At 45.7% G+C, this 21,616-nt stretch overlaps 1 protein-coding gene across 3 annotated transcripts in view; it reads left to right on the top strand.

The window, feature by feature from the left end:
* The first annotated feature begins 3,434 nt into the window (after window positions 1-3,434).
* cul9 (cullin 9) overlaps window positions 3,435-21,616 on the top strand; it is a 29,631-nt gene continuing 11,449 nt past the window's right edge. The window contains exons 1-24 of one of the 3 annotated variants that reach the window (XM_022748591.1): window positions 3,435-3,569; window positions 5,785-6,483; window positions 11,861-12,015; window positions 12,310-12,924; window positions 13,217-13,358; window positions 13,440-13,630; window positions 13,735-13,921; window positions 13,997-14,239; window positions 14,870-15,068; window positions 15,182-15,383; window positions 15,498-15,688; window positions 15,769-15,965; window positions 16,171-16,319; window positions 16,745-16,833; window positions 16,929-17,034; window positions 17,142-17,369; window positions 18,173-18,263; window positions 18,351-18,522; window positions 18,613-18,718; window positions 18,894-18,989; window positions 19,087-19,262; window positions 19,401-19,534; window positions 19,621-19,806; window positions 20,655-20,684. In XM_022748591.1, coding sequence (XP_022604312.1) covers window positions 5,790-6,483; window positions 11,861-12,015; window positions 12,310-12,924; window positions 13,217-13,358; window positions 13,440-13,630; window positions 13,735-13,921; window positions 13,997-14,239; window positions 14,870-15,068; window positions 15,182-15,383; window positions 15,498-15,688; window positions 15,769-15,965; window positions 16,171-16,319; window positions 16,745-16,833; window positions 16,929-17,034; window positions 17,142-17,369; window positions 18,173-18,263; window positions 18,351-18,522; window positions 18,613-18,718; window positions 18,894-18,989; window positions 19,087-19,262; window positions 19,401-19,534; window positions 19,621-19,806; window positions 20,655-20,684 — 4,579 coding nt within the window. In that variant the 5' untranslated portion in view covers window positions 3,435-3,569; window positions 5,785-5,789. Of the gene's footprint in view, window positions 3,570-5,784; window positions 6,484-11,860; window positions 12,016-12,309; window positions 12,925-13,216; window positions 13,631-13,734; window positions 13,922-13,996; window positions 14,240-14,869; window positions 15,069-15,181; window positions 15,384-15,497; window positions 15,689-15,768; window positions 15,966-16,170; window positions 16,320-16,744; window positions 16,834-16,928; window positions 17,035-17,141; window positions 17,370-18,172; window positions 18,264-18,350; window positions 18,523-18,612; window positions 18,719-18,893; window positions 18,990-19,086; window positions 19,263-19,400; window positions 19,535-19,620; window positions 19,807-20,654; window positions 20,685-21,616 lie in introns of all 3 variants that reach the window. The other 2 variants (XM_022748588.1, XM_022748589.1) reach the window with 2 other exon arrangements.

Here is a 21,616-nt window from a genome sequence, read left to right on the forward strand (position 1 = left end):
TTAAAGCTGCTACAACAGTCACATGACTCGGGATCAATGATCTGATCACAGATCAGTCACAGGAGACAGTTTACTACACAGGAAGTACTTTTACTGTGATACTTGTGTACTTTTACTTGATATTTTGAATGCAGTATTTTTACACTGAATCTGAACGTAGATTTAGAGTTTCGCAGAGTGAACTTTATTTTGGTAGTTTCAGAGCAGTGACTTCCTCTTCACCAGCAGTCTTCACATCACTACAGTGAAACACACATTTAATCGTTACTTTAATCTAAATTAATTACAAATGACTGACAACATGACTTCATGACTTCATCCAGCTGCAGCTTCATGTCTGTGTTTCAGTCTCTGACGTTTTCATTTTATTACATTGAATTAACCGAGTTTATTACAATATATTTATTATTGATAAGTGAATAATAATAATAATAATAATTATAGGTTCACTCACATAAGCATTTATTGATCAAAACGAAAAAAAATAATGTTATTGAACTTCATACAGTGAAGGAAATATCCTTTACTGCAGTAAAAGTACTAACACTACACAGTAATACTACAGTACAAGTAGAAGTACTGCATTCAAAGAGCTAAGTAAAAGTATTGAAGTAAGATCAGGGAAAGATACTTAAAGTATTAAAGTCACTGCAGTGAAACGGCTCCTGTGTTTGTATTAAATATTAAATCATTCGATTATAATTATCAGTCCATTAATATAGAAACATTATTTTAATGCTGCAGCTGGTTGAGATGAAATTCATGTCCAACTTTTTTCTAAACGACTTGAACTAATTATTATTTTCATTGTTGATTAAATTGCTGATTATTTTCTTGATTAGTTCTTGATTGTTTTGTAAAACTGAAACGTTGTCGCAGTGTTTGTTCCAAAACTCAAAAAGGAAACATGAAACTTTTGGGATTTTTTCCCAAACTCTTAACCTTTTTGACTAATTGACTAATTTCATTTGAACATTTATTTACTGTTGTGCAGTTTTTTAACTAATAACTTCATATTTAATCAATTATAATAATAAAAGTGTTGAACATTCTGACGTTTTCCATCTGTTCATAATATCTCTACAATAATATACAATATTATAATGTTCTGATGTTTATACTTTATGCAGATGCTGTTACAGTAGATGTTATTGATATTTGTTTATATCACAGTCAGTCACTCTTCCTGTTTTTCTCTTAAACCTGCAGCTCATTCGTCAAAATAAAAAATAATCCAGGCACATTAAAGCTAAAGCTGAGCTTCAAAGCTGCATGGAAATCCACCCCCCCTCCTCCCTCCTCCCACCCCCCAACACACACACACACACACACACACACACACACAGCCCATAGATGTATGTGGTAAAATCTCATCAACCTGTGAAACTGAATACCGACAGTGTCACCGGCTCTGACGTCATCCCAGTGATGCTAGACATGTCCTGTGATCACGAGAGGACGAATGCGCGCACGCGCGCACGCACACACATACTCACCTCCCCAAGGTGAGACACGAGCCCCTGCATCCATCCATCCATCTATCTATACGTCCAGGCTCCACACACCGACCCCTCCTCCGTCCTCCAGCCGAATCTCAGTGCGCTCTGAGCCGCGTAAGAGAGCCAGAATAGTCCCGGAGAGAAGGTCCGGTGGTCCGAGGCAGAGAGAGCCGAGAGAGGAGAGAGGCAGGCGGGCAGGCAGGTGTCCGTCTGGTGTCGGAGGATGATTCTCCTGCAGAGAAGTGATGGAGAAGAAGAGGAGGAGGAGGAGGGAGAGAGAGAGAGAGAGAGAGAGAGAGAGAGAGAGAGAGAGAGAGAGCATCAGCTACTAAGTGTACAGACTGTGGAGGGTTTCTACACGGAGGAGGAGGCATGTGCGCTGAATACAGAGGAGGTGTGTGTGTGTGTGTGTGTGTGTGTGTGTGTGTGTGTGTGTGTGTGAATAGCAACAGTGATTCCCTCCCCATGGTCCTAAATCCCCTCAGAGCTTCATGATGAAGTGAAATAAAAATATGATTCTTCACCTGTTAAAACTGAATCAGCTGATCAGGTGTCAACATCGACTAATTAACTCAAGGAAAAGTATCAAGTATCTTCAAATGTAAATACTACAGTAACGTACAGTACTGGACTAAAAGTACTCGGTTACTCTTCACCACTAAGAACTAAGTGTGTCTTCTTCCCTCCTGTCTGATTGGTTGTCTCCTCACATTGATGTTAAATCAAATGTATTGATCTCTGGTGTCTGATAGATCACATGTGATTGAAGGATTGTGGAGGAGGAGATGTCGATGTTGCTTTTCCCCACTTGTTTCATCATGTGTGAAAATCCTGCTCAGCTGTGGATCATCAGCGCCCTCTGCTGATCAGGACACGTCCCTGCACCTCCACAGGTTTATTTCAGTTGAACACTCATAACACAGACAGGTTCACTGCATTGTAAAACACCTGACAGGACAGCACTCAAACCATCTCATAAACGTCATAAACGTTTGTAATAAACGTCACATAAATATATGTTTACATTATTTCATGTGCCTCAGGTCTCGTCCTCCCCCTCGTGGTTCTGGTGTTCTGGTCCTCAGTTTCAGAACCTGGATTTAATACCTGAATTATTTGTCACTGATTTGTTATAAAGTTTTGTTTTTTTAAATCAAATTTTTGTGTCAAGCTATGAAATTAACAGAAAACCTAGAACCTATAGGGAACTGTGAGGCTGACACCAACAATTATTCTCATTATCAAAACATGTGAGACTTTCATTTTCTTTAATTAGATTGATTGTTCAGTGAATAAAATGTCAGACACAAAACTGTGAAAAATATCACATTAACATATTCAAATTGAGAACCTTTTTTTAAAAAAAAAAACATTTTCATAGAAAAGTGGCAAATATTCATGAGAAGCTGAAAAATGATTTTTTTTGTGACATTTTCCCTTTAAAAAAATTACTCAAATCAATCAATTATCAAAATTATTGCCAATTAATTTTCTTTCAATTAATTAATTGATAAATCAATTTAATAATGTACGCAATAATAATGCAATAATGTAAAACAACACAACTAATACACCACAATAATGTTGTAGTATCACAGAGGACAAGAATTTTTTTTAAATAATAAATGTAAGGTAAAGATTTGGAAGGTACATTCCAAATTTTTCCGGTTATCTTCAGATATAAGATTATCCCAGTAAAGATTTTACAAGTGGAACAAATAATGATTAAGAATATTATAAATAAAGTAGGAATATTACTGTTATTGTATGTTTTTCCACGATGTTCCTATGAGCTGAAACAGCAGGGGGCGGTATGCACGTTTTACAGTGGTTTGTGATCCGCCAATTAACACGACGAAGAAGAAGGAATCAGAAGTAGACGCAGAAGAAGAAGTCGTTCGTGATGCTGTTCCTGACACTGTGCGCAAATGCGCATCCAACAGCACGGACCTCCGGTGGATAACGAGAAAACAAACACGAGCAGGCTGGGAAACGACACGTTAGGGCGGAAAAGAAAACAGCGCTTGAGGGGGAAGACAGTAACCAAGGGGAAAGTCTGTGACACGGCAGGTAAGCCGCACTCACCCGCCCTGGAGCTGTTTATTCGGGCCGGAGTGTGTGTCAGCGTAGCCGCTTTCCTGCCTGACCCGGGCGGAGAGCTGGGCAGGCCCACCCCGGCTCCTCAGCGCTGACATCCATAGTTACTGTACACAGAGTTCATCCCGAGATGTGCCGAACGCTTGTACCGAGGGAATGACACACCAAACTGCCTTTAAAAACCCGCTAATTAAGCATAAATATACTCAAAAACAATAACATATTAACCCTAACATTGTATTTTAGATGTTTTAGAAGTAGACCGGATACACGCTTCAATTCGGTTTACACCCAACCATTCAAACAACACCTAATCCAATAGAGGATTAACTTTAAAAACTGTTTTAACAATATTGTCAAATTAAATAATGTTAGCGTCAGAGCGCAGAAGGTGACCGTGAAGTGGACTCTAAAGTACAGAAGTTGACTTTTATCTAGATTAACTTCAGTGTGTACGGGCCGAATTTACCAGAAGATTCTCCTACAATCCTTAATTTGTCTTAATTGATTTTTAAATGACATTGTATCGTGGCTAATAGTCAACGTTACCTAAAATCTGAAGATTTTGAAACGGAGTTTGGTGTGACGTTCTCTGTACGCCGTGCATATGGCTAGCTATCATTAACGACTTAACCAATGAACAAGTCGGTTATGTGAACCAGTCAAGTAGTTAGCTAGCTAACGAGATAAAGACGTAGTTGTTCTGTTGAAGTGGGCAGAAGTTACCTGCTAATGTGAGCTAAAAAACCCAGATTTAGGAGACACTGCTAACATTAGCAGCTGTGGTTAGCTTATCTGTTGCGTTCAGGTAACGTTACCACATCACGGGCAGGGCTATTTACTGAGGATGACCAACTACATAACCCTTAGCAAGCTAACTGCGTCAATAATAACTACGTAATGTCAGTAACAGTTACGCCAGTATTTAATAAATGACAGTATGGTGGTGTCATTGCTCTTGTGTGAGGTTTCGGCCACTCATGAGCAGCACAGACTCAGTAGTCAATCAGAATTTCACCGGGTATTAGACGGAGCCGTGCTGACGATGGCCAACACGCCCAGCAGCAGCTCATGCCGCTCAGCCCTCAGTGAGCCAAGACGCCGTAACGCGCCCTTAAAGAGGAACCATGCGTCTGTAAACCGAAAATGAAAACTTCATTTAACAGTGTGACACACCAGGATGTCTTTTTCGGCTAAACTCCACAACTGTGGACCAGAGTTAGACCGGGTAACAGGACTTTATTAACGGGTCCTGATCCCAGGTTGTCCCGGGGTTTGGACCTGAGCTGGAGGCAGGAAGGACAGGGTTGGAATATCTAAGTAAATGTAGCTGGGTCTGTTTCTACACGATTTAAACTAACTGTAACACGATGTGGGTGTTTCTGCGACCAGTAGAGGTGTGTGTTGGTGGGAAGGGTAAAATAAAATGTAAGCAGTGAGTGAAGTGAAAGTGTGCGGTGATGTCACTCATTTAAAGTTCATTTACATATTAATTGAGTTAATTAGACAGTTGACAGTGAACCAGAGTTTCAACAGTGAAGAAGATTGAAAAACATTTTCAAGTTTGAACAAAGTTTGTATGTGACAGTTTCCAGAAGAATAAATAACTAATAATTATTTTCATTATCAATTGATCTGTAGGTTTTTATATTGATTATAGATTGGTCTCCTCCGTCCTCTCCTGTATCTTGTTTCCTGCTCTTTCTCCTTCTCTGATTTGTCCTCTAATGATTCCCTCTCCTCTGTCTCCTCTGATGTCTCCTTCTCCTCTGTCTCCTCTGATGTCTCCTCTGATGTCTCCTCCTCTGTCTCCTTCTCTTCTGTCTCCTCCTGATCTGTCCTCTGATGTCTCCTCCTCTGTCTCCTCTGATGTCTCCTCCTCCGTCTCCTCTGATGTCTCCTTCTCCTCTGTCTCCTCCTCTGTCTCTTTCTCCTCTGTCTCCTCTGATGTCTCCTCTGATGTCTCCTTCTCCTCTGTTCCTCCTCTGTCTCCTCTGATGTCTCTTTCTCCTCTGTCTCCTCTGATGTCTCCTCTGATGTCTCCTTCTCCTCTGTTCCTCCTCTGTCTCCTCTGATGTCTCTTTCTCCTCTGTCTCCTCTGATATCTCCTTGTCTTCTGTCTCCTCTTCTGATCTGTCCTTTGATGTCTTCTCTGATGTCTCCTCCTCTGTGTCCTCTGTCTCCTTAGCAACCATGGTGGGCGAACGCCGCAATGGGAACCTGCTGGTCCAGCTCGGCCCGCGGTTGCAGGCATATCCCGAGGAGCTGATCCGCCAGCGCCGCACCCACGACGGCCAGACGGAGTACCTGATTCGCTGGTGCCTCGTCACCATCGATGACGGCTCCAGCCCTGGTGGCGGAGCCAGCGAGGCAGGTGGGACCGGCGGCGGCAGCTCCGGGGTGGGGGGGTCTGGCAGCTCCACGTCAGGAGAAACCAAACCGGAGAACATCCTGATGTGGATGTCGACGGAGGACGTGTACGCCAACTGCCCCACTCTGCTGGGCAAGAGGAAAACGGACTCACAGCGCCCCCTGCAGCCGCAGGAGCTGCAGCAGGACGGCGATGCGGTAGACGGAGGCCAGAGGAGCGGCGGAGAGTTCCCGGCGGACGTCACCTTCGACGAGGTGGAGCTGTCGGACATGAAGGAGGACGTGAAGAACCTGGTGCGTCGAGCCCGGAAGCAGATGGCCAAGAAGAGCGACTTCTCCATCAGCATCACGCACACCATCCACGTGCTGAGTGCCTACGCCGGCATCGGCTCGCTGGTCGGCGTCTTCAAAGAGACCGGTGCCCTCAACCTGCTGATGGAGCTGCTCTGCAACAAGGAGACGCAGACCAGACGCAGCGCCGGGAAGATGCTGCGAGCGCTCGCCTCGCATGATGCAGGTAACGCCAAAACGTTATCGATCACATCACATCAGAGCGATGCACACAGCTGCTGCCAAGGCTCCTACACAATAATACAATCCATGACACACACACACACGCGCGCTTGTCCAAGTAAGTCATGCTGTACTGTGAAACTCTTATTTTGAAAACTGAGAGATTTAAACTATAGACACAACATAAACAAGATATATAATGTCTGTTTAAAACAAAAACTATAACAAGATGAAAACCTGAGAATAAAGTTCATAAATTAAATCAGATATGTAAATGATCAGTAAGATAATATTATATTATATTATATTATATTATTATATTATTATTATATTATTATTAACAAACTGTCTGAAATTATCATTTGAATTTATTCTAAATATATTCAACGACCAGGAGGAATCCAGCTCTCTGATTGGCTGACAGGTGTCTATTGAAACCACACGTGTTTACCTCGGTCAGTTTTTTTAAATATATATAGTATATATAATTATATATATATATATATATATATTATATATATATACTATATATCTAGTATTAAACAAACAGAAGCAGCTTGGTGATGATGAAGATGAAGATGATGATGGTGATGATGATGGTGATGATGATGAAGATGAAGATGATGATAGTGGTGATGATGGTGATGATGAAGGTGATGATGATGGTGATGGTGATGATGAAGATGATGGTGATGATTAAGATGATGATGAAGATGATGGTGATGATGATGGTGATGATGAAGATGATGGTGATGATAGTGGTGATGATGGTGATGATGAAGATGATGGTGATGGTGTGGACGTCTCAGACAGATGTGGTGTTTGTAGTCCATAGCTGGTCCAGCAGACACTGATAACTCAGCTGTTTCCTCTCAGCTGTTCTCTGAGAAATGATCATCATCTCTAATCAGCTGTTAACGTTCAGACCTGATGAGACATGGGTCTTTGTCAGTCATGTGACTCTCTCCATGTTTGGTTCTGAAGTCCTGTGCAGGACTGACAGAAACCTCCGGATCAGGTCCTCCCTGCAGCTGCACTGCTGCTCTCTGCAGCTCAAGTCCAGACTGTGAGGAGGGGAAACTGTGACCTCATCACAGTGAGACGTCTCCTCTGTTATCTGTGTTTGTGTTGGGCAACTGGGTCCAGAGGTCCAGAGGCCGGATGTTTCTGCACCGAGCCAGTCCTAAGTAACAGTGTCGAGACCGATCAGGGCGTCACCCCGCCCTGATCAACACCTGACCCCTCACTGAGCTCCACCTCAGTCAATAAAGTTTCACATTGATTAAGCAGAGGATCTGAGTTATAAAACCTTCAGACAGCAGCTTCTCACGTTCATCAGCCGCCATGGATTCATGTTCATTCACTCAGAAACCTACGATGGAGAATTGACACACTGAGGAAACAATCTGAAACTATGAGAATAAAGTCGTAATTTTTGTTTGTGACGTATAAGAAAGCCTCACTCTGTAACGTCACTGGGTGTTTTTGTAGTCCCAACATCTCCAACAGAGTGAGATGTCTTCTCTCCACAGGATCACTGTCACAATGATCATTTAACCTGATCACTGCGTCTTGAATCAGGATCTTCTTTGTGTCAGATTTGGTGTCTGCAGCTGTTCAGTGGGTCAGGTGTGGGAGTGGATCAGCTGATACTCTGGACTAAAGGATCAGAAACACTTGATCAGGACTCGAGTCTCGGACCAGAATCTTCTTCATTAAACTTTGTCCAAACTGAGTTTTAATTTCAGCCACTGAACCAAAGTGACAGAGACACAAACGTGGAAATGAAGGAAGGACAGTAACATGTGCGAAGCAGCTCGCTGTCTCAGCTGCTGCAGTGAAGTGAGGATCAGGAACCAGGAGACTTAGACCCGAGGTAGTCTGGAGGAAAGGTGTCTAAGACTAATGTTACCATGGTAACAGTCAATGACACCTGCAATGACCAGTAGCACCCAACAACAAGAAACAGGAAAACATGGCTCCTAATTTGTGGCTTGCTGACGTTGTTATGGAGAGAGCGAAGAGAAGGGAAAGAGTTTCTAGAAAAGGCGGCCATTTTTGTTTTTATTGTTTCACTCTTTGTTGAAATTTCAAAGTAAATCGTCCTTTAACTGAATTCTTCCCAAAGACAAACATGTTCTGCTGAGGGTAAATGAAGTTCCTCAGTCGGCCATTTTTTTAATATTGAAAACAGTCTTAATTTACCCAGAATTCATTGCACTACAGTCCAGCTTTAGATATTCAAGAGCTAAACAGCTTTATTCAGCAGATGAATTCAGACTCCGTCTGTCTGAAGTCTGACTGTGATATTTAAGACACAGAGTCTGTCTGTGAAACCAGTGAGCCACGGACAGACCAGTACAGTCCAGTACAGTCCAGTACAGTCCAGTACAGACCAGTACAGACCAGTACAGACCAGTACAGTCCAGGACAGACCAGTACAGTCCAGTACAGTCCAGTACAGTCCAGTACAGACCAGAGGATTTTTGCTACATCAGACCTGTTTGTCGTCAGGACTCTGAGATTCAGTCTGTTCTCAGAACGCGGAGACGGACAGACGGATCAGAGGTGGAGGAGAATAAAAGAGAAGTGACTGTGAAGCAGCTTCACGGGTCTCTGGGTTTGAACTTTCTTTTCTTCTCTTTGTCAGACGGTTGAGATTGAAACTGACAGACAGTCAGTCTGCACCGTGGAGACTCACACACAGCTGGACTCTGATTGAAGCTGGATCAAACTTTTACTTTTCAAATAATGCCAAAAGAAAACCCCTCCCTCCCCGGCCTCCGTCGCCGCCTGTTCTCCGGTCATATGTGGAGAAAATCCTGAGGAGGAGCAGCTGAGAGTTTTTCCCATGAGTCATCAGGGCTCGGTGCCGGAAACAAAGGCACCAGCCTGGTTGTAGATCCACGTCACACAGAGCAGACTCACTGTTCACACACAGCGCTCAGTCTGAAGACATGAGCCCAGAGAGAGGTCTCACTCTGACTCAGATGTGTGTCAGTTTGTCAGTGATAACTGGACATAGGGAGAAATCGTTTAAAAAACATTTCAAACCAATAGGATTTCAGCTGCACAGAGAGTCACAGTGTGACTGGACCGGGGGGGGGGTGAAGTGGGTGGAGCCACCCGCTGCAGAGATCCTCAGTTGAGCGCAGATTCATTTTGAAGTAGCAGCTCAGTGTCGAGCTGATCAGTATCAATATTCACCTGGGCTCTGATCAATACTCTAGTTACGTGTTTGATGGTTTGTTATGTTGCCAGGTAACCGAGCTCTTTGTCAGTGTTTGTTAATGATAACGAGTGTGGACTGAGCCTCGTCACTCGCACCAGTTCAGTGATGTGTTCACTGTCATCACGTAAAGTCTGCGAGGGGATGAAATGACCTGTGAGGTGAAACCTTGTGTGTTTCCATGGCGATGAACTGACATTGGGGTGATTATTATTGATTATCTATTTGAAACACCGTCACGTCTGTCGCCATGGAACCTGAATCAGTTCATGTTCGTCTCCATTGTCTCTGTCAGCTCCAAGACAAACTGGACCAAACAGGAAGTTGGTCAGATTGATACAGAGGCGAGGACTGCCGCCTGTTCACCAGGAAATGACATCATCATCCTCGTCCTCGCAACGAAGGCTCTCTTTTCCTTTTGTCTCTTAGCAACAAGGAGACGAAGAATCGGCTCATTCATCATCAGCTGGAGCTGAATGAAGCAGCTGCTGTCAAACAAAACTGATGAAGCTCAGTTCAGTCTATTTTTATTGTTTCAGTGCAGAACTAGAGTCACCTCCTCGTGGTCGTATCCCTCCGCCGCTCAGACTAGTTCCAGGTCACTTCCTGTTCATCCACAGTCAGAAAATATGAAACATTTGTCTGAAATTTTCTCATAATTGTTGTGTGAAGTCTTGAGTTAAGGCTAAAATCCTGTTTTGTGAGGTCACGTGACCTTTGAACTTCGACCTTTGACCTTTAGCGACTAAAATCTAATCAGTTCATCCTTTAGTCGTAGTGAATGTTTTTTAAGTTCCATCAAGGTGTCACTGAGATATCGTGTCCAGATGTGTTCAGCAGGTGACCTGGTGACCTCGTACAGACTCGGGTTCACGTGTCGATGACACGCACAGTAGAGAAGGAGGAAGTGACCTGAAAACAAACAGAAACCTGTCAGACTTTTTCTCATTGTTCTTCCTTCCTGTTTGAATCCTCTCAGAGGAAGTTGAGAGTCCGTCACAGACCTTCACTCAGGGAGGGAACTGAAACCACGAGGCGTTTACAGTGAAATTAAACTGATAAGTCTAATCAGTCAATTCAATTAAATTCAACTTTATTGGCAATGACATTTTCAACGTGTTGCCAAATCACAATCATTTAAATTAGACATCAAAATGTCAATAACAATATTAATATAATCTCAATATCAAATAATGAATCATTAATTGGAGAATGAAATAAAAGTGAAAGAAAGCGATAAAATTCTATACATACACACAAATACCTACGTAAATATATACACATGCAAATACACTGTCTCAGTGAGATTAAAGTCTTCTTCAAGAGAGACCTGAGAAGAAGAAAGAACTACAGAAAACAATCTCAATAATCACAAAATACATCAAATAATAAAGATTTAACATCTCTAAGAGAAATGTAAGGGTCCAGTTGACGGCAGTTAATTCCATTTAAATGGAGCAAAGGTCCTGAAATCATGTTAAAGCAGGAAAAACACAAATACTAAGATACAAGTCAGACCCAGACAGTGTCCACATACTTTTGGCCATGATGTGCACGAGGCTCCGTGCTCTCAACACACTGTTTGATGTGGACTTTAATGGTTGAATGTGCCGCTCAGTAATTTGTGTCGGAGTGAGACCTCGCTTCACTGTGGTTTTAAAGCTGCTGCCTCTCCCTGTGACCCAGCCTGCAGTTCACCGTCAGTCCTGCTCCTGAAGGGGGCGCTGCAGCTCACAAAGTTTTACTGTTGGTTTCAGTCACTGATTCATCGTTTTCGTTTTCAAACAGGAAGTCAGAAAAACATTGATATATGTTCAGTTTTCTTTGTCATGTCTCATCAGAAAATAATATTGTTGTTTTTGTTTTTTCAAACCAGGCTTCAATTTTTTGACGTGTCATCAACAAACAAATAAATGAAAAAAACAAATAAGTAAATAACATAGTAAATTACAAACATAAGGTTTTATATATATATATATATATATATGTTGTGTATAAGCAGCAGTTATACAGTTTAAAGCGTGTAATGATTCATACTTAGCTTTGTTAAAGAGACTTTGATCTGAGAGACGAGGACGTGACAGTAACAGACAGGTGAGGACAGAGGTGTGACATCCAGGTGTGACGGTGTCTCCTCCCGTCTCCTCCGCAGGAAGTCGAGCCTACGTCCTCCTGTCCCTCAGTCAGCAGGACGGCATCGAGCAGCACATGGACTTCGACAACCGCTACACGCTGCTGGAGCTGTTCGCTGAGACCACGTCGTCAGAGGAGCACGGCATCTCCTTCGAGGGGATTCACCTGCCGCAGGTAAACACATACTCACACCTGTGAGAGGCCTGAACCAGGACACTGCAGACGAGTCTTAAAGGGCCAGTTCACCAGATTAGTCCAGTCTGAAGTGGACTGTGATGTAGAAGACGTCTGGAGTCCAGCTTCACTCAGACTCTGTTTTTACCTGAGGCAGGAGGAGATGGGACTTTAATCCATTTTAATTATTATTGATTAATTGTATTTTTTATAACGAACGTTTCAGACAGAAACAATTCAGTTGTTCTGAGCTGAATATTTTCTTGATATTTAATGTTTCGTGTCTGTGCTCAGATTCCTGGGAAGCTGCTGTTCTCTCTGGTCAAGCGTTACCTGTGCGTCACGTCTCTGATGGACAAGCTCAACACGGCGGGGGCGGACTCCAGCTCCGACAGACAGGACGCCAGCCCCTCCCCCGCTTCCACCTCCTCCTCCAGCGCCGCCCACCAGACGGAGCACCTGCGGATGCAGCGGGAGTTCGACTTCACCATGGCGATGGCCAACCTGATCTCGGAGCTGGTCCGGGTTATGGGCTGGGACCGGAACCGCCAGCCCCCCGCTGGCTCCACCCACCGCCCCGGAGGAGGCGGGTTCTGCGGGGAGGAGCAGGTGGAGGAGGCGTCCCGTCCCGTCCTGAGGTCCATCTTCCAGCCTCGATTCTGCGCCTCCCCCGTCGTCCTCCCAGTCAACTCTGTCGTCGCGGCACCTGCAGCCACACCACCGAAGAAGAAGACGGGAAACGGATTCAAAACACGCTCCGACTTCGCCAGCCGCTCCGCCTACGTGGAGTACGTCCAGGACAACCTGAAGAGCGGCATGATGGTCCGCATGCTGGAGGACTACGAGGAGGTGAGCGCCGGCGACGAAGGAGAGTTTCGCTACAGCAACGACGGTTCGCCACCTGTTCAGGTGAGACTGATCCAGACGCAGACCTTACTTTACCACTTTCTCCTTTTTAAAAGTTTCACTAAGTGCTGCACAGATCCAGAATCAGCACGACCTCAGATCATTATATCTGTCACTCAGTAAAGACTGAATACAGCTCCACTTCCTTCTTTATTTAGAGATAAAAGCTGTGAACTGTAACAAACAGACAGACAGTTGCTCAGCGTCGTTCTCTTCTCTAAAGAGAGAGAGATAAAAAACTACTCCAAATATTTAATAACTGTGTGTGTGTGTGTGTGTGTGTGTGTGTGTTCAGGTGTACTGGAACTCCCTGTCCAGGACCTACTGGGTCCACTGGCACATGGTGGAGATCCTGGGCAGCGGCAGCAGCAGCCAGGCGGAGAAGGAGACACAGGAGAAAGCCTCGTCTCTCACAGAGACCCTCAAACTCACCGCAGGTAACACGGCTCACCTGTCTGCGCACCTGTCTGGAAGAGTTTCTCCTCCTACTACTTCCTCCTCCTCCTCTCGTCCCCCAGTGAGTCAGACGTTCTTCTCCAAGCCCCCCGGCGGTCTCTACTCGCTGCCCTACCTGTCGGAGGGTCTGCAGGCGGAGCCGGCGGCGCTGAGCAGAGCGGAGTGGTGGGAGATCCTCTTCTTCATCAAGAAGCTGGAGCCCAAACAGCAGCAGGAGGTGAACGGCGTCCTGCTGCAGAGCCTCGACGACCAGGTAACACACACACACACACATCAGGAGGCATACTGGGAAACTGAGGCCGGGTCAACAGACATAGACCAGGTGTTAACACTCTGCTTCCCTCTGTGCGGCGTCAGGACGGTGAGCTGGACGACTCGTCTCTCATCAGCCTGTCTGTCCCCGGAGACGTGGCGAAGAAGCTGCTGCACTACCTGAAGCAGAAGCTGCCGTCGTCGTGTCTCAGCGACCTACTCTGCTCCCACGCCTTCTCCAAACACTACCTGAGGAGAGGTGGAGGATGTCTGGAGGACGAGGAGCTGCTGGGTGAGGACAGAGACACCAGACGCAACTTTCTGTGTCCGTCCAACAGCCTCATGTCTCACTGGGTTTGTCTTCCAGCTGAAAGCTCTCTGGGCTCCTCTGGTTTGGGAGGAGGAGGAGCAGGAGGAGGAGGCAGCGCACAGAGCTCCTCGTCTTCATCAGCGGCCTCGGCCTCCTCTTCCTCAGCGATGGCCTCCGTCTCCAAGAAAGCAAAGAAGGAGATTTCTTCAGATTCAGGCATCAGCAGCTCGGAGACGGAGAGCGAGCTGCCGACAGAGGACGACAGCAAATACCCCGACGACCTGGAGGACAAGATGAAAGGTGAGGGACAAGTGGGGGGATATACAGTGTGTGTGTGTGTGTGTGTGTGTGTGTGTGTGTATATATATATATATATATATAATTTTAAATTCTTCTGCCATTAAACTTCCTCATTATTTCATGAACCCAACGTCTTTTTAAAACTATAAGTTGTTTGTTGTTGTGACAGGACCTTATGTCATGTGACCGGACTGATGACATCATAGTGTTTATGCTCCAAGTTTTCATTGTTTTTGATGAACAGGTAAAATGTCTAATTGTGATTTTGTCTTTGGTTTTCGACCTTCTGAAACTCTCACTTGTAGATTCACCATCTGTCTCTTGAATTATCTTTAGTTCTTCCCGTCGTTCACCAGGTTTTTAAAAACATTCTTCCTGTATATTTTCTTCATTGTTTCATGTTTTTACCAACATTGTTCTGTTGCCAGACGATTTGTCGTCTCACACGTCGGAACCATCGAACTCAGTGAAAAGTTAGAGAGAAGTGAAGCTGGACACTTTATTTTCACTGTGTTTATCGCTCATGTTCGTGTCACCATGACGATGAAAACACCATGTCGGCGCTAACGTTCGGATCCAGCTGAGGTCCTGGTGTTGTGTCTGACCTCCTCTGTCCCGTCCTCCCTGCAGTGTTCAACAACCCGCGGGTCCAGGGGAAGAAGACGGCGCTGGAGAAGCTGGGCGAGGTCGTGGACATCCTGAAGAAGGGGGGGGCGGGCTCGGACCAGGCCCAGCAGCTGGCTGGCGTCCTCTTCATCACCAGGCTGCTGGAGGAGAAGGGGTCCCAGGAGAAGAACTCCATGAGGAGCGACTCCGCCCAGACCATACGGTGAGACACCGGCACAGGGAGGGGGCGGGGCTTATCAGGGGGCGTGTTCCAGGAAGTGCACGGAGCTGGGGAGGGGGGGATGTGCAGTGTCTCTGATGTGTTTCCTGTCACAGGGACAAGGTGCTGAAGCTGCTGGTGGAGCTGCTGGGCTCGTCCTCTAAAGACGTGGTCATCAGCTCGCTCAGACTCACTCACCTACTCATGCTCAAATACGAGTGGAGGGTTTCCTTCGCCACGGAGGGCGGAGTCAAAGCCATCCTGTCCTGCATGCAGGAGTTCTCCTCCGTCACACACGTCCAGCAGCTGGCGCTCGCGGTGAGACGGCTCCCACACGTCCACTGACGTTTAATTCGGTCAGAGTTATGACATCACACATCACAGACCAATCAGCAGCAGAGTTATGACCTGTGCTGTCGTTTCCTCCATCAGACTCTGAAGGTCATCACCGGAGCCAGTAAACACGACCTCCGCAGCGTTGGCAGCAGTCTTCCTCTCTCCGAGTCCGGCACTCAGATGATGCTGGAGATCTTCGCCAGCATCGGCTCGGCCACGCCTGAAGGCTCCAGAGGCCTGCTGGGAGCTATCCCTGCCGCCATCGACCTCATGCTGAAGACGAAAGGGTAACCGACGGCCCCCGGTTCAGGTTTTTGTGTGTCTGGCAGTCTGCGTCCTGTGTTCTGATTGTTGACCCTCTGTGCAGCTGCATGCTGTCGGTGCGTAACGGCCTGCTCGTCATCATCATGCTCATCTCCAACCACAAGAGCCTGGCGGAGCAGCTGGTGGCCTGTGACGTCACCGCCGTCCTCAAGAAGTGTCTGGCTCTGTCCCGGGCTGAGACCATGCTCGCCATCATCGCCCTCAACCACATCTCCATGGTGCACAAGCTGGAGAGCAAAGGTACGAACGTTACCTGAGACACACACTGATCTGAGACCTGAAACTGAGTGTGTCACACTGATGATCAATTAGATCAATGAGTCTGAGGATTATTTTATTCATTAGTTGATTCATTATTTAAAATGTCAGAAAAGACTGACGACACACATACAGGTGTTCTGGTTTACCTGCGGTGTTCACTGTGTGTGTGTGTGTGTGTCGTCAGAGTGTCACGAGCATCTGGACCTTAAGGACACGGAGCTCCAGATGTTGGTGGTGAGTCTGAAGGAGCAGACGGCCACTAAAGAGGTGATCCAGACTCTGGAGCAGCTGCTGTGTGACGACACGTCACAGCTGGAGGAGGAACGCAGCCAGGTACACACACACACACACACACACACACACACACACACACACACACACACACACACACACACACACACACACACACACGCAGACACATGTTTTTGTTATACATCAAGATTAAAAATAAAGAGTGAAAAGAAACAAACGAAGATTTTTATGAACATTTTTCTAAAATAAAAAATGAAAACTGCACCTGCTATAAATTGACATCGGATCAATAATTAAGCCGATCGTCTCCACAGCTCCACAACCTTCAGTGTGCGGTGTGTCAGGTTCAGAGCCTGTGGCTGTTGTTTCTCTGATGTAATCCAGATCAAGGTTCAATATAAGAACCAGATACGACCTGATAAAGGACTTTGATCAGGGTCAGGACAAATAAACCTGATTGATCGCCTCTTATTGATCAGCCTGCCTCTGTGTGTTTATTGGTTCAGGTGACTCACAGTCGTGACACCTACCAGGATCTGGTTCGTCTGATGGAGCAGCACCGAGCCGACCGGGCTGTACAGCTCTCCATCCTCAGGTACTGACCAATCACAGCCTGACCTCTCTGTCACATGTTGTTGTTGCCGTGGTGATGAATCTCGTCTGATTGTGTTTTGTTCTTTGTTCCTGAAGGATCCTGAACAAGTTCCTGGACAACTACCAGGAGGACATGCTGCCGTGGCACGAGAGCATCGAGCCCTGCCTGTCCTCCATGACGGCCTTCATCAACGACAGAGAGGTGAGCGCACGCACACACACACACACACACACACACACCAGAGGCAGGAAACAGAGACACACCCCCACCGCCTGATGTACATTAACCTCCTGTGATTGGTCCCGCAGGTGGTCCAGCAGTTCATCCGCTTCCTTTACCGGCTGGCGTCTCTGAACAAAGACTACGCCGTGGTGATGTGTCGCCTGGGGACCAAAGAGGCTCTGGTCAAAGCTCTGGACAAACACAGCACCAACCTGCTGCTGGTCACCGAGCTGCGAGACCTCATCACCGACTGCGAGAAGTACGCCAGCCTCTACAAGAAGATGACCACCAGCGTCCTGGCAGGATGTATCCAGGTAAACGCCTCATCCAGGGTGAGAGAGCAGCGTTCCCTCGGCTCCTCACCTGTTGATGTCACAAGTCAGAATAACCTCTGACCTCGTCTCCTCCAGCTCCATGGAGAAGTCATGAGGTCAGGAAGATGTGAAGGAGGATTCATCTTTATAACACATGGACCATCAATCCTCCTTTAACCACTAAAACAAAACTAACAGGATGAAATGTTGAAATAAGAAAACATGAGAGGAAAACACAAATAGAGAAAGTTGAGGCGGTAAAATAATAATTAAATAGAAATAATGAGCGGAGCAACAGAATAAATTATATTCTGACACAAGTTTAAAGTTTCCTGTCGTGTTAACTAGAGAACATTCATGTTTAGGTCTTTACACAATGAGAGGATTCAGTGAAACAACATTAATGTATAGACTATAGTATTTAGTTGTGATGATGATGATGATGATGATGATGATGATGATGATGATGTAACTATAGATTCATCAGCTCGTTCTTCATGGCGACTCCTGACTGACTGAAAGAGGATGAATCTGTATTTATGGATCTGAGCTTCAGTCCATCAGACAGAAACAGCTGCTCTGATGTTTCTACATGTATGTGGCTCTGCTGTGGTTTTAAATGCTGCTGCAGAAAGGCATTGTGGGACGGCATGTCTCCTTTCCTTTGGTAAAGGAAGCTCCAGTGTTTCCTAAAGGAGATGAGAGAGGAAGCAGTGAAGCTCCTTCCCTCATGAAGCTGCTCAGAGACTGAAGATCTTTTCAGTCTGAAGCTTCATCCGCGCTCTCTTTCTGTTTCCTGTCAGATGGTGTTGGGTCAGATCGAGGAGCATCGCCGCAGCCATCAGCCAATCAACATCCCCTTCTTTGACGTGTTCCTCCGTAATCTCTGCCAAGGTCCGTTCCCCTGTCTGCTCTGATGGAAGAAGCTTGTAGAAGATGTGTTGTAGCTGGTGTAACTGGTGTCACTGGTGTTGTGTTCAGGTTCCAGTGTGGAGCTGAAGGAGGATAAGTGCTGGGAGAAGGTGGAGGTTTCGTCCAATCACCATCGAGCGAACAAGCTGACCGACAAGAACCCCAAAACATACTGGGAGTCCAACGGCTGCACCGGGTCTCACTTCATCAACATCTACATGCACAAGGGAGTCGTCATCAGGTAGAACTGATCAATACTGTTACTGATACTGATCAGTACTGTTACTGATCACTCATTTCTCCTATTGACCTTTGACCTGTGTGTTTACAGACAGCTGGCCATCCTGGTGGCCAGTGAGGACTCCAGCTACATGCCGGCCCGGATCCTGGTCCTGGGGGGGGACGACCCCACCAACATCAACACTGAGCTCAACACAGTGAGTCTGGTTCTGGTTCAGGTTCAGGTTCAGGTTCTGGTTCTGGACCGTCACAGACCTTTAACAGACTTCATTGATTGAATTCAAACTGTAAATCCAGTGACGGTCAGAGGTCAAACAGGTCTCTCAGGTCTCAGTGTGTGTGTGTGTGTGTGTGTGTGTGTGTGTCTCTCAGGTGAACGTGACTCCGTCGGCCAGTCGTGTGGTTCTGCTGGAGAACATGACCCGGTTCTGGTCCATCATCCAGATCAGGGTCAAGAGATGTCAACAGGTCAGACTCTTGAGTCCAGCTCTGGTTCTGTTTGGATCTGCTCCTGTGGTCTTCTGTAACCCCCCCCCTCTCCTCTCTGCCCCCCCCTCTGTAACAGGGTGGTATTGACACCAGGGTCCATGGTTTTGAGGTCCTGGGTCCGAAGCCGACATTCTGGCCCGTGTTCAAGGAGCAGCTGTGCTGTCGGACCTACCTGTTCTACAGCACCAAGGCCCACACCTGGTGTCAGGAGGTGATGGAGGACAAGACGCAGCTGCTGCAGCTCTTCAACAAGTAAATATACTGCAGTACTACTGCTGATACTACAGTACTACTGTCAGTACTACAGCTGCAGTACAGATACTCACTGAGAATACTGTGTGTGTGTGTGTGTGTGTGTGTGTGTGTGTGTGTGTGTGTGTGTGTGTTCAGACTGAACAGTGCTCTCAGACACGAGCAGATGTTCGCAGATCGTTTCCTGCCGGACGCTGAAGCAGCTGAAGCTCTGGGCCGAACCTGCTGGGAGGCTCTGATCACCCCCATCGTCCACAGCATCACACTGTCAGGTACACACATGCACACACACACACACACACACATTCTCTGCCTAAGATAGCAGTAAATGCCCACACTCCACTCTGTGTTTACCCAGAATCCTCGGTGTCCAGCCCTCTGTCGTGGCTGCTCAGCGAGTACCTAGATAACGCTGAGTCGGCCCGACGCTGTAAGAGCCGGGCAGCCATCTTTAACTCCAGAGTGAGACGCCTCACACACCTGCTGGTCCACGTGGACACGAGCCGACCGGACAGCGAGGAGCTGAAGCCGCCCGTCAAATCAAGTGAGTGTGAGACAGACAGCAGCTGCTCTCGTCTGATTTATTAAAACATTTTACTCTCCATGTCGAGATGTGGGACGTGGGAACACGACGGACAGAGACCAACAAGAAACATGACAGTTTCTTAATCTGTCGGAATCAAAGTCAGAAGTAGTTTAGGCAGCTGGTTAGCTTAGCTTAGCATAAAGACTGGAAACAGGGGGAAACAGCTAGCCTGGCTCCCAGCAGCTCTGAAGTCACTGACTGACATGTAGGATAACAAATATTCATCTAATGCTTCGAGAGGTGTCCGTCTCCTCTGACTGTAAACAACACGATCAATAAAGTCTGACTTTATTTAAATGACTGATCAGAATCAGAATCTGGTTTATTACCAAGTATGTTTTCAACATACAAGGAATTTGCTTTTGTGTTTTGGTTCACGACAATAAAAGAAAAGAAACATAAACAAAGATGCAGGTTTTAGTTCTGCAGGTCAGATAGATAGAAATTATTCATATAAAATATTTACAATGAAATTGTGATTTTTAGAAATTGTTAGTGGACGTCAGGTTCATCAGTGATGTGTTTTTTTGTTTTAAGAATGAAGGCACAAGTTAAACTGAAAAATCCTACAGTCAGTAAATCTGCATTATTAACAGACTATTTCTGATAGGAACTAGAGAAGCTCTGCAGCCTGAACTCTCTGCTGTCTCTGTAGATTTACTGTACGTCTAAACCTGGATTAGGTCTGTTTTGCTTTTTACCAGGAAAGATTTTCAGCCCTGAGTAGTGTCTGCAGGTGTCGGCCTCAGAGCAGGCTGCTGGTGTCCTTTACTCCTCCGTGTTTAAAGAGTGTATTTTGTTTCCAGAAGGTCTCAACAGGAGCAAAGAGTTGAAGAGTAAGTAACAGCTGCGTTCAGAAGCTGCATTTGTTTTCTGTTCTGTGTCATCACGTGTCCAGGTGAGGACAGGAAGTCGTCACATCGCCTCCTGCTGTTTGACCTCTGAACTATCAAACTGCAGCAACTCAGACGACCTGCTCACAGTAAAGTTTGAGTTTGATCTATAAACTGTATTTTTGTTATTTTGAAAAAAGATTGACTCTCTGTGGTTCTCAGCTCCAAAAACTCCTCATAAAAATATAGATTTAGATATTATATATATATATATATATATATAATAATATTATATATTTATGTATATATATAACCAGTGCACAGAGAAATGCACACAGCCGTATTCAGAAACTGAGCCTTAAAACCAGCCGTCAGGACTTCTGGAACTTGTGATGTCACAACAAAGCAGTCACCAAGCCCCGCCCTACCTGGACCCACCATCCAAACCTTGCAGGATTGTTGTGTTTCTCTGAGTGTTTTTACCTGAAATCTGCTTTATTTTTATTGGATCACTCAGAAAACAGCAGCCAATCAGAAGAGAGGCTCAGAGCCTCCTCTCTTCTGATTGGTCTCTCATCACGCTGTGTTAGAGCTTCTCAGAGAGAAGCCTGAGAGAGGAAATGTAAACGTAATCCTAGATGGTTTTATATCTTCTATCACACTTCAAATAAAACACGAAGCGAAGAAGAACATGAGGCGTTTGTGAAGGTGTGTTTTGTTTGTTTTTTTTAAAGTTTACAGGAAAATAAACCATCAATTCACCCAAAGTATATTTAAAAAAAGAAATCACAGCTTTAAAAGACAACGTTTAATAGCAGCAAAATATTTACATTAGAGAAGCTGGAACCAGAGACCAATCGATCAACTGATCAATCATTTCAGCTCTACCCGTGACTTTGATTTCAGTCTAAACATCAGGTTATTAATGAGCTAGA

This window comes from Seriola dumerili, unplaced genomic scaffold (assembly GCF_002260705.1).
Source record: "Seriola dumerili isolate Sdu_G_001 unplaced genomic scaffold, Sdu_1.0 BDQW01000127.1, whole genome shotgun sequence".
Lineage (NCBI taxonomy): Eukaryota > Metazoa > Chordata > Actinopteri > Carangiformes > Carangidae > Seriola > Seriola dumerili.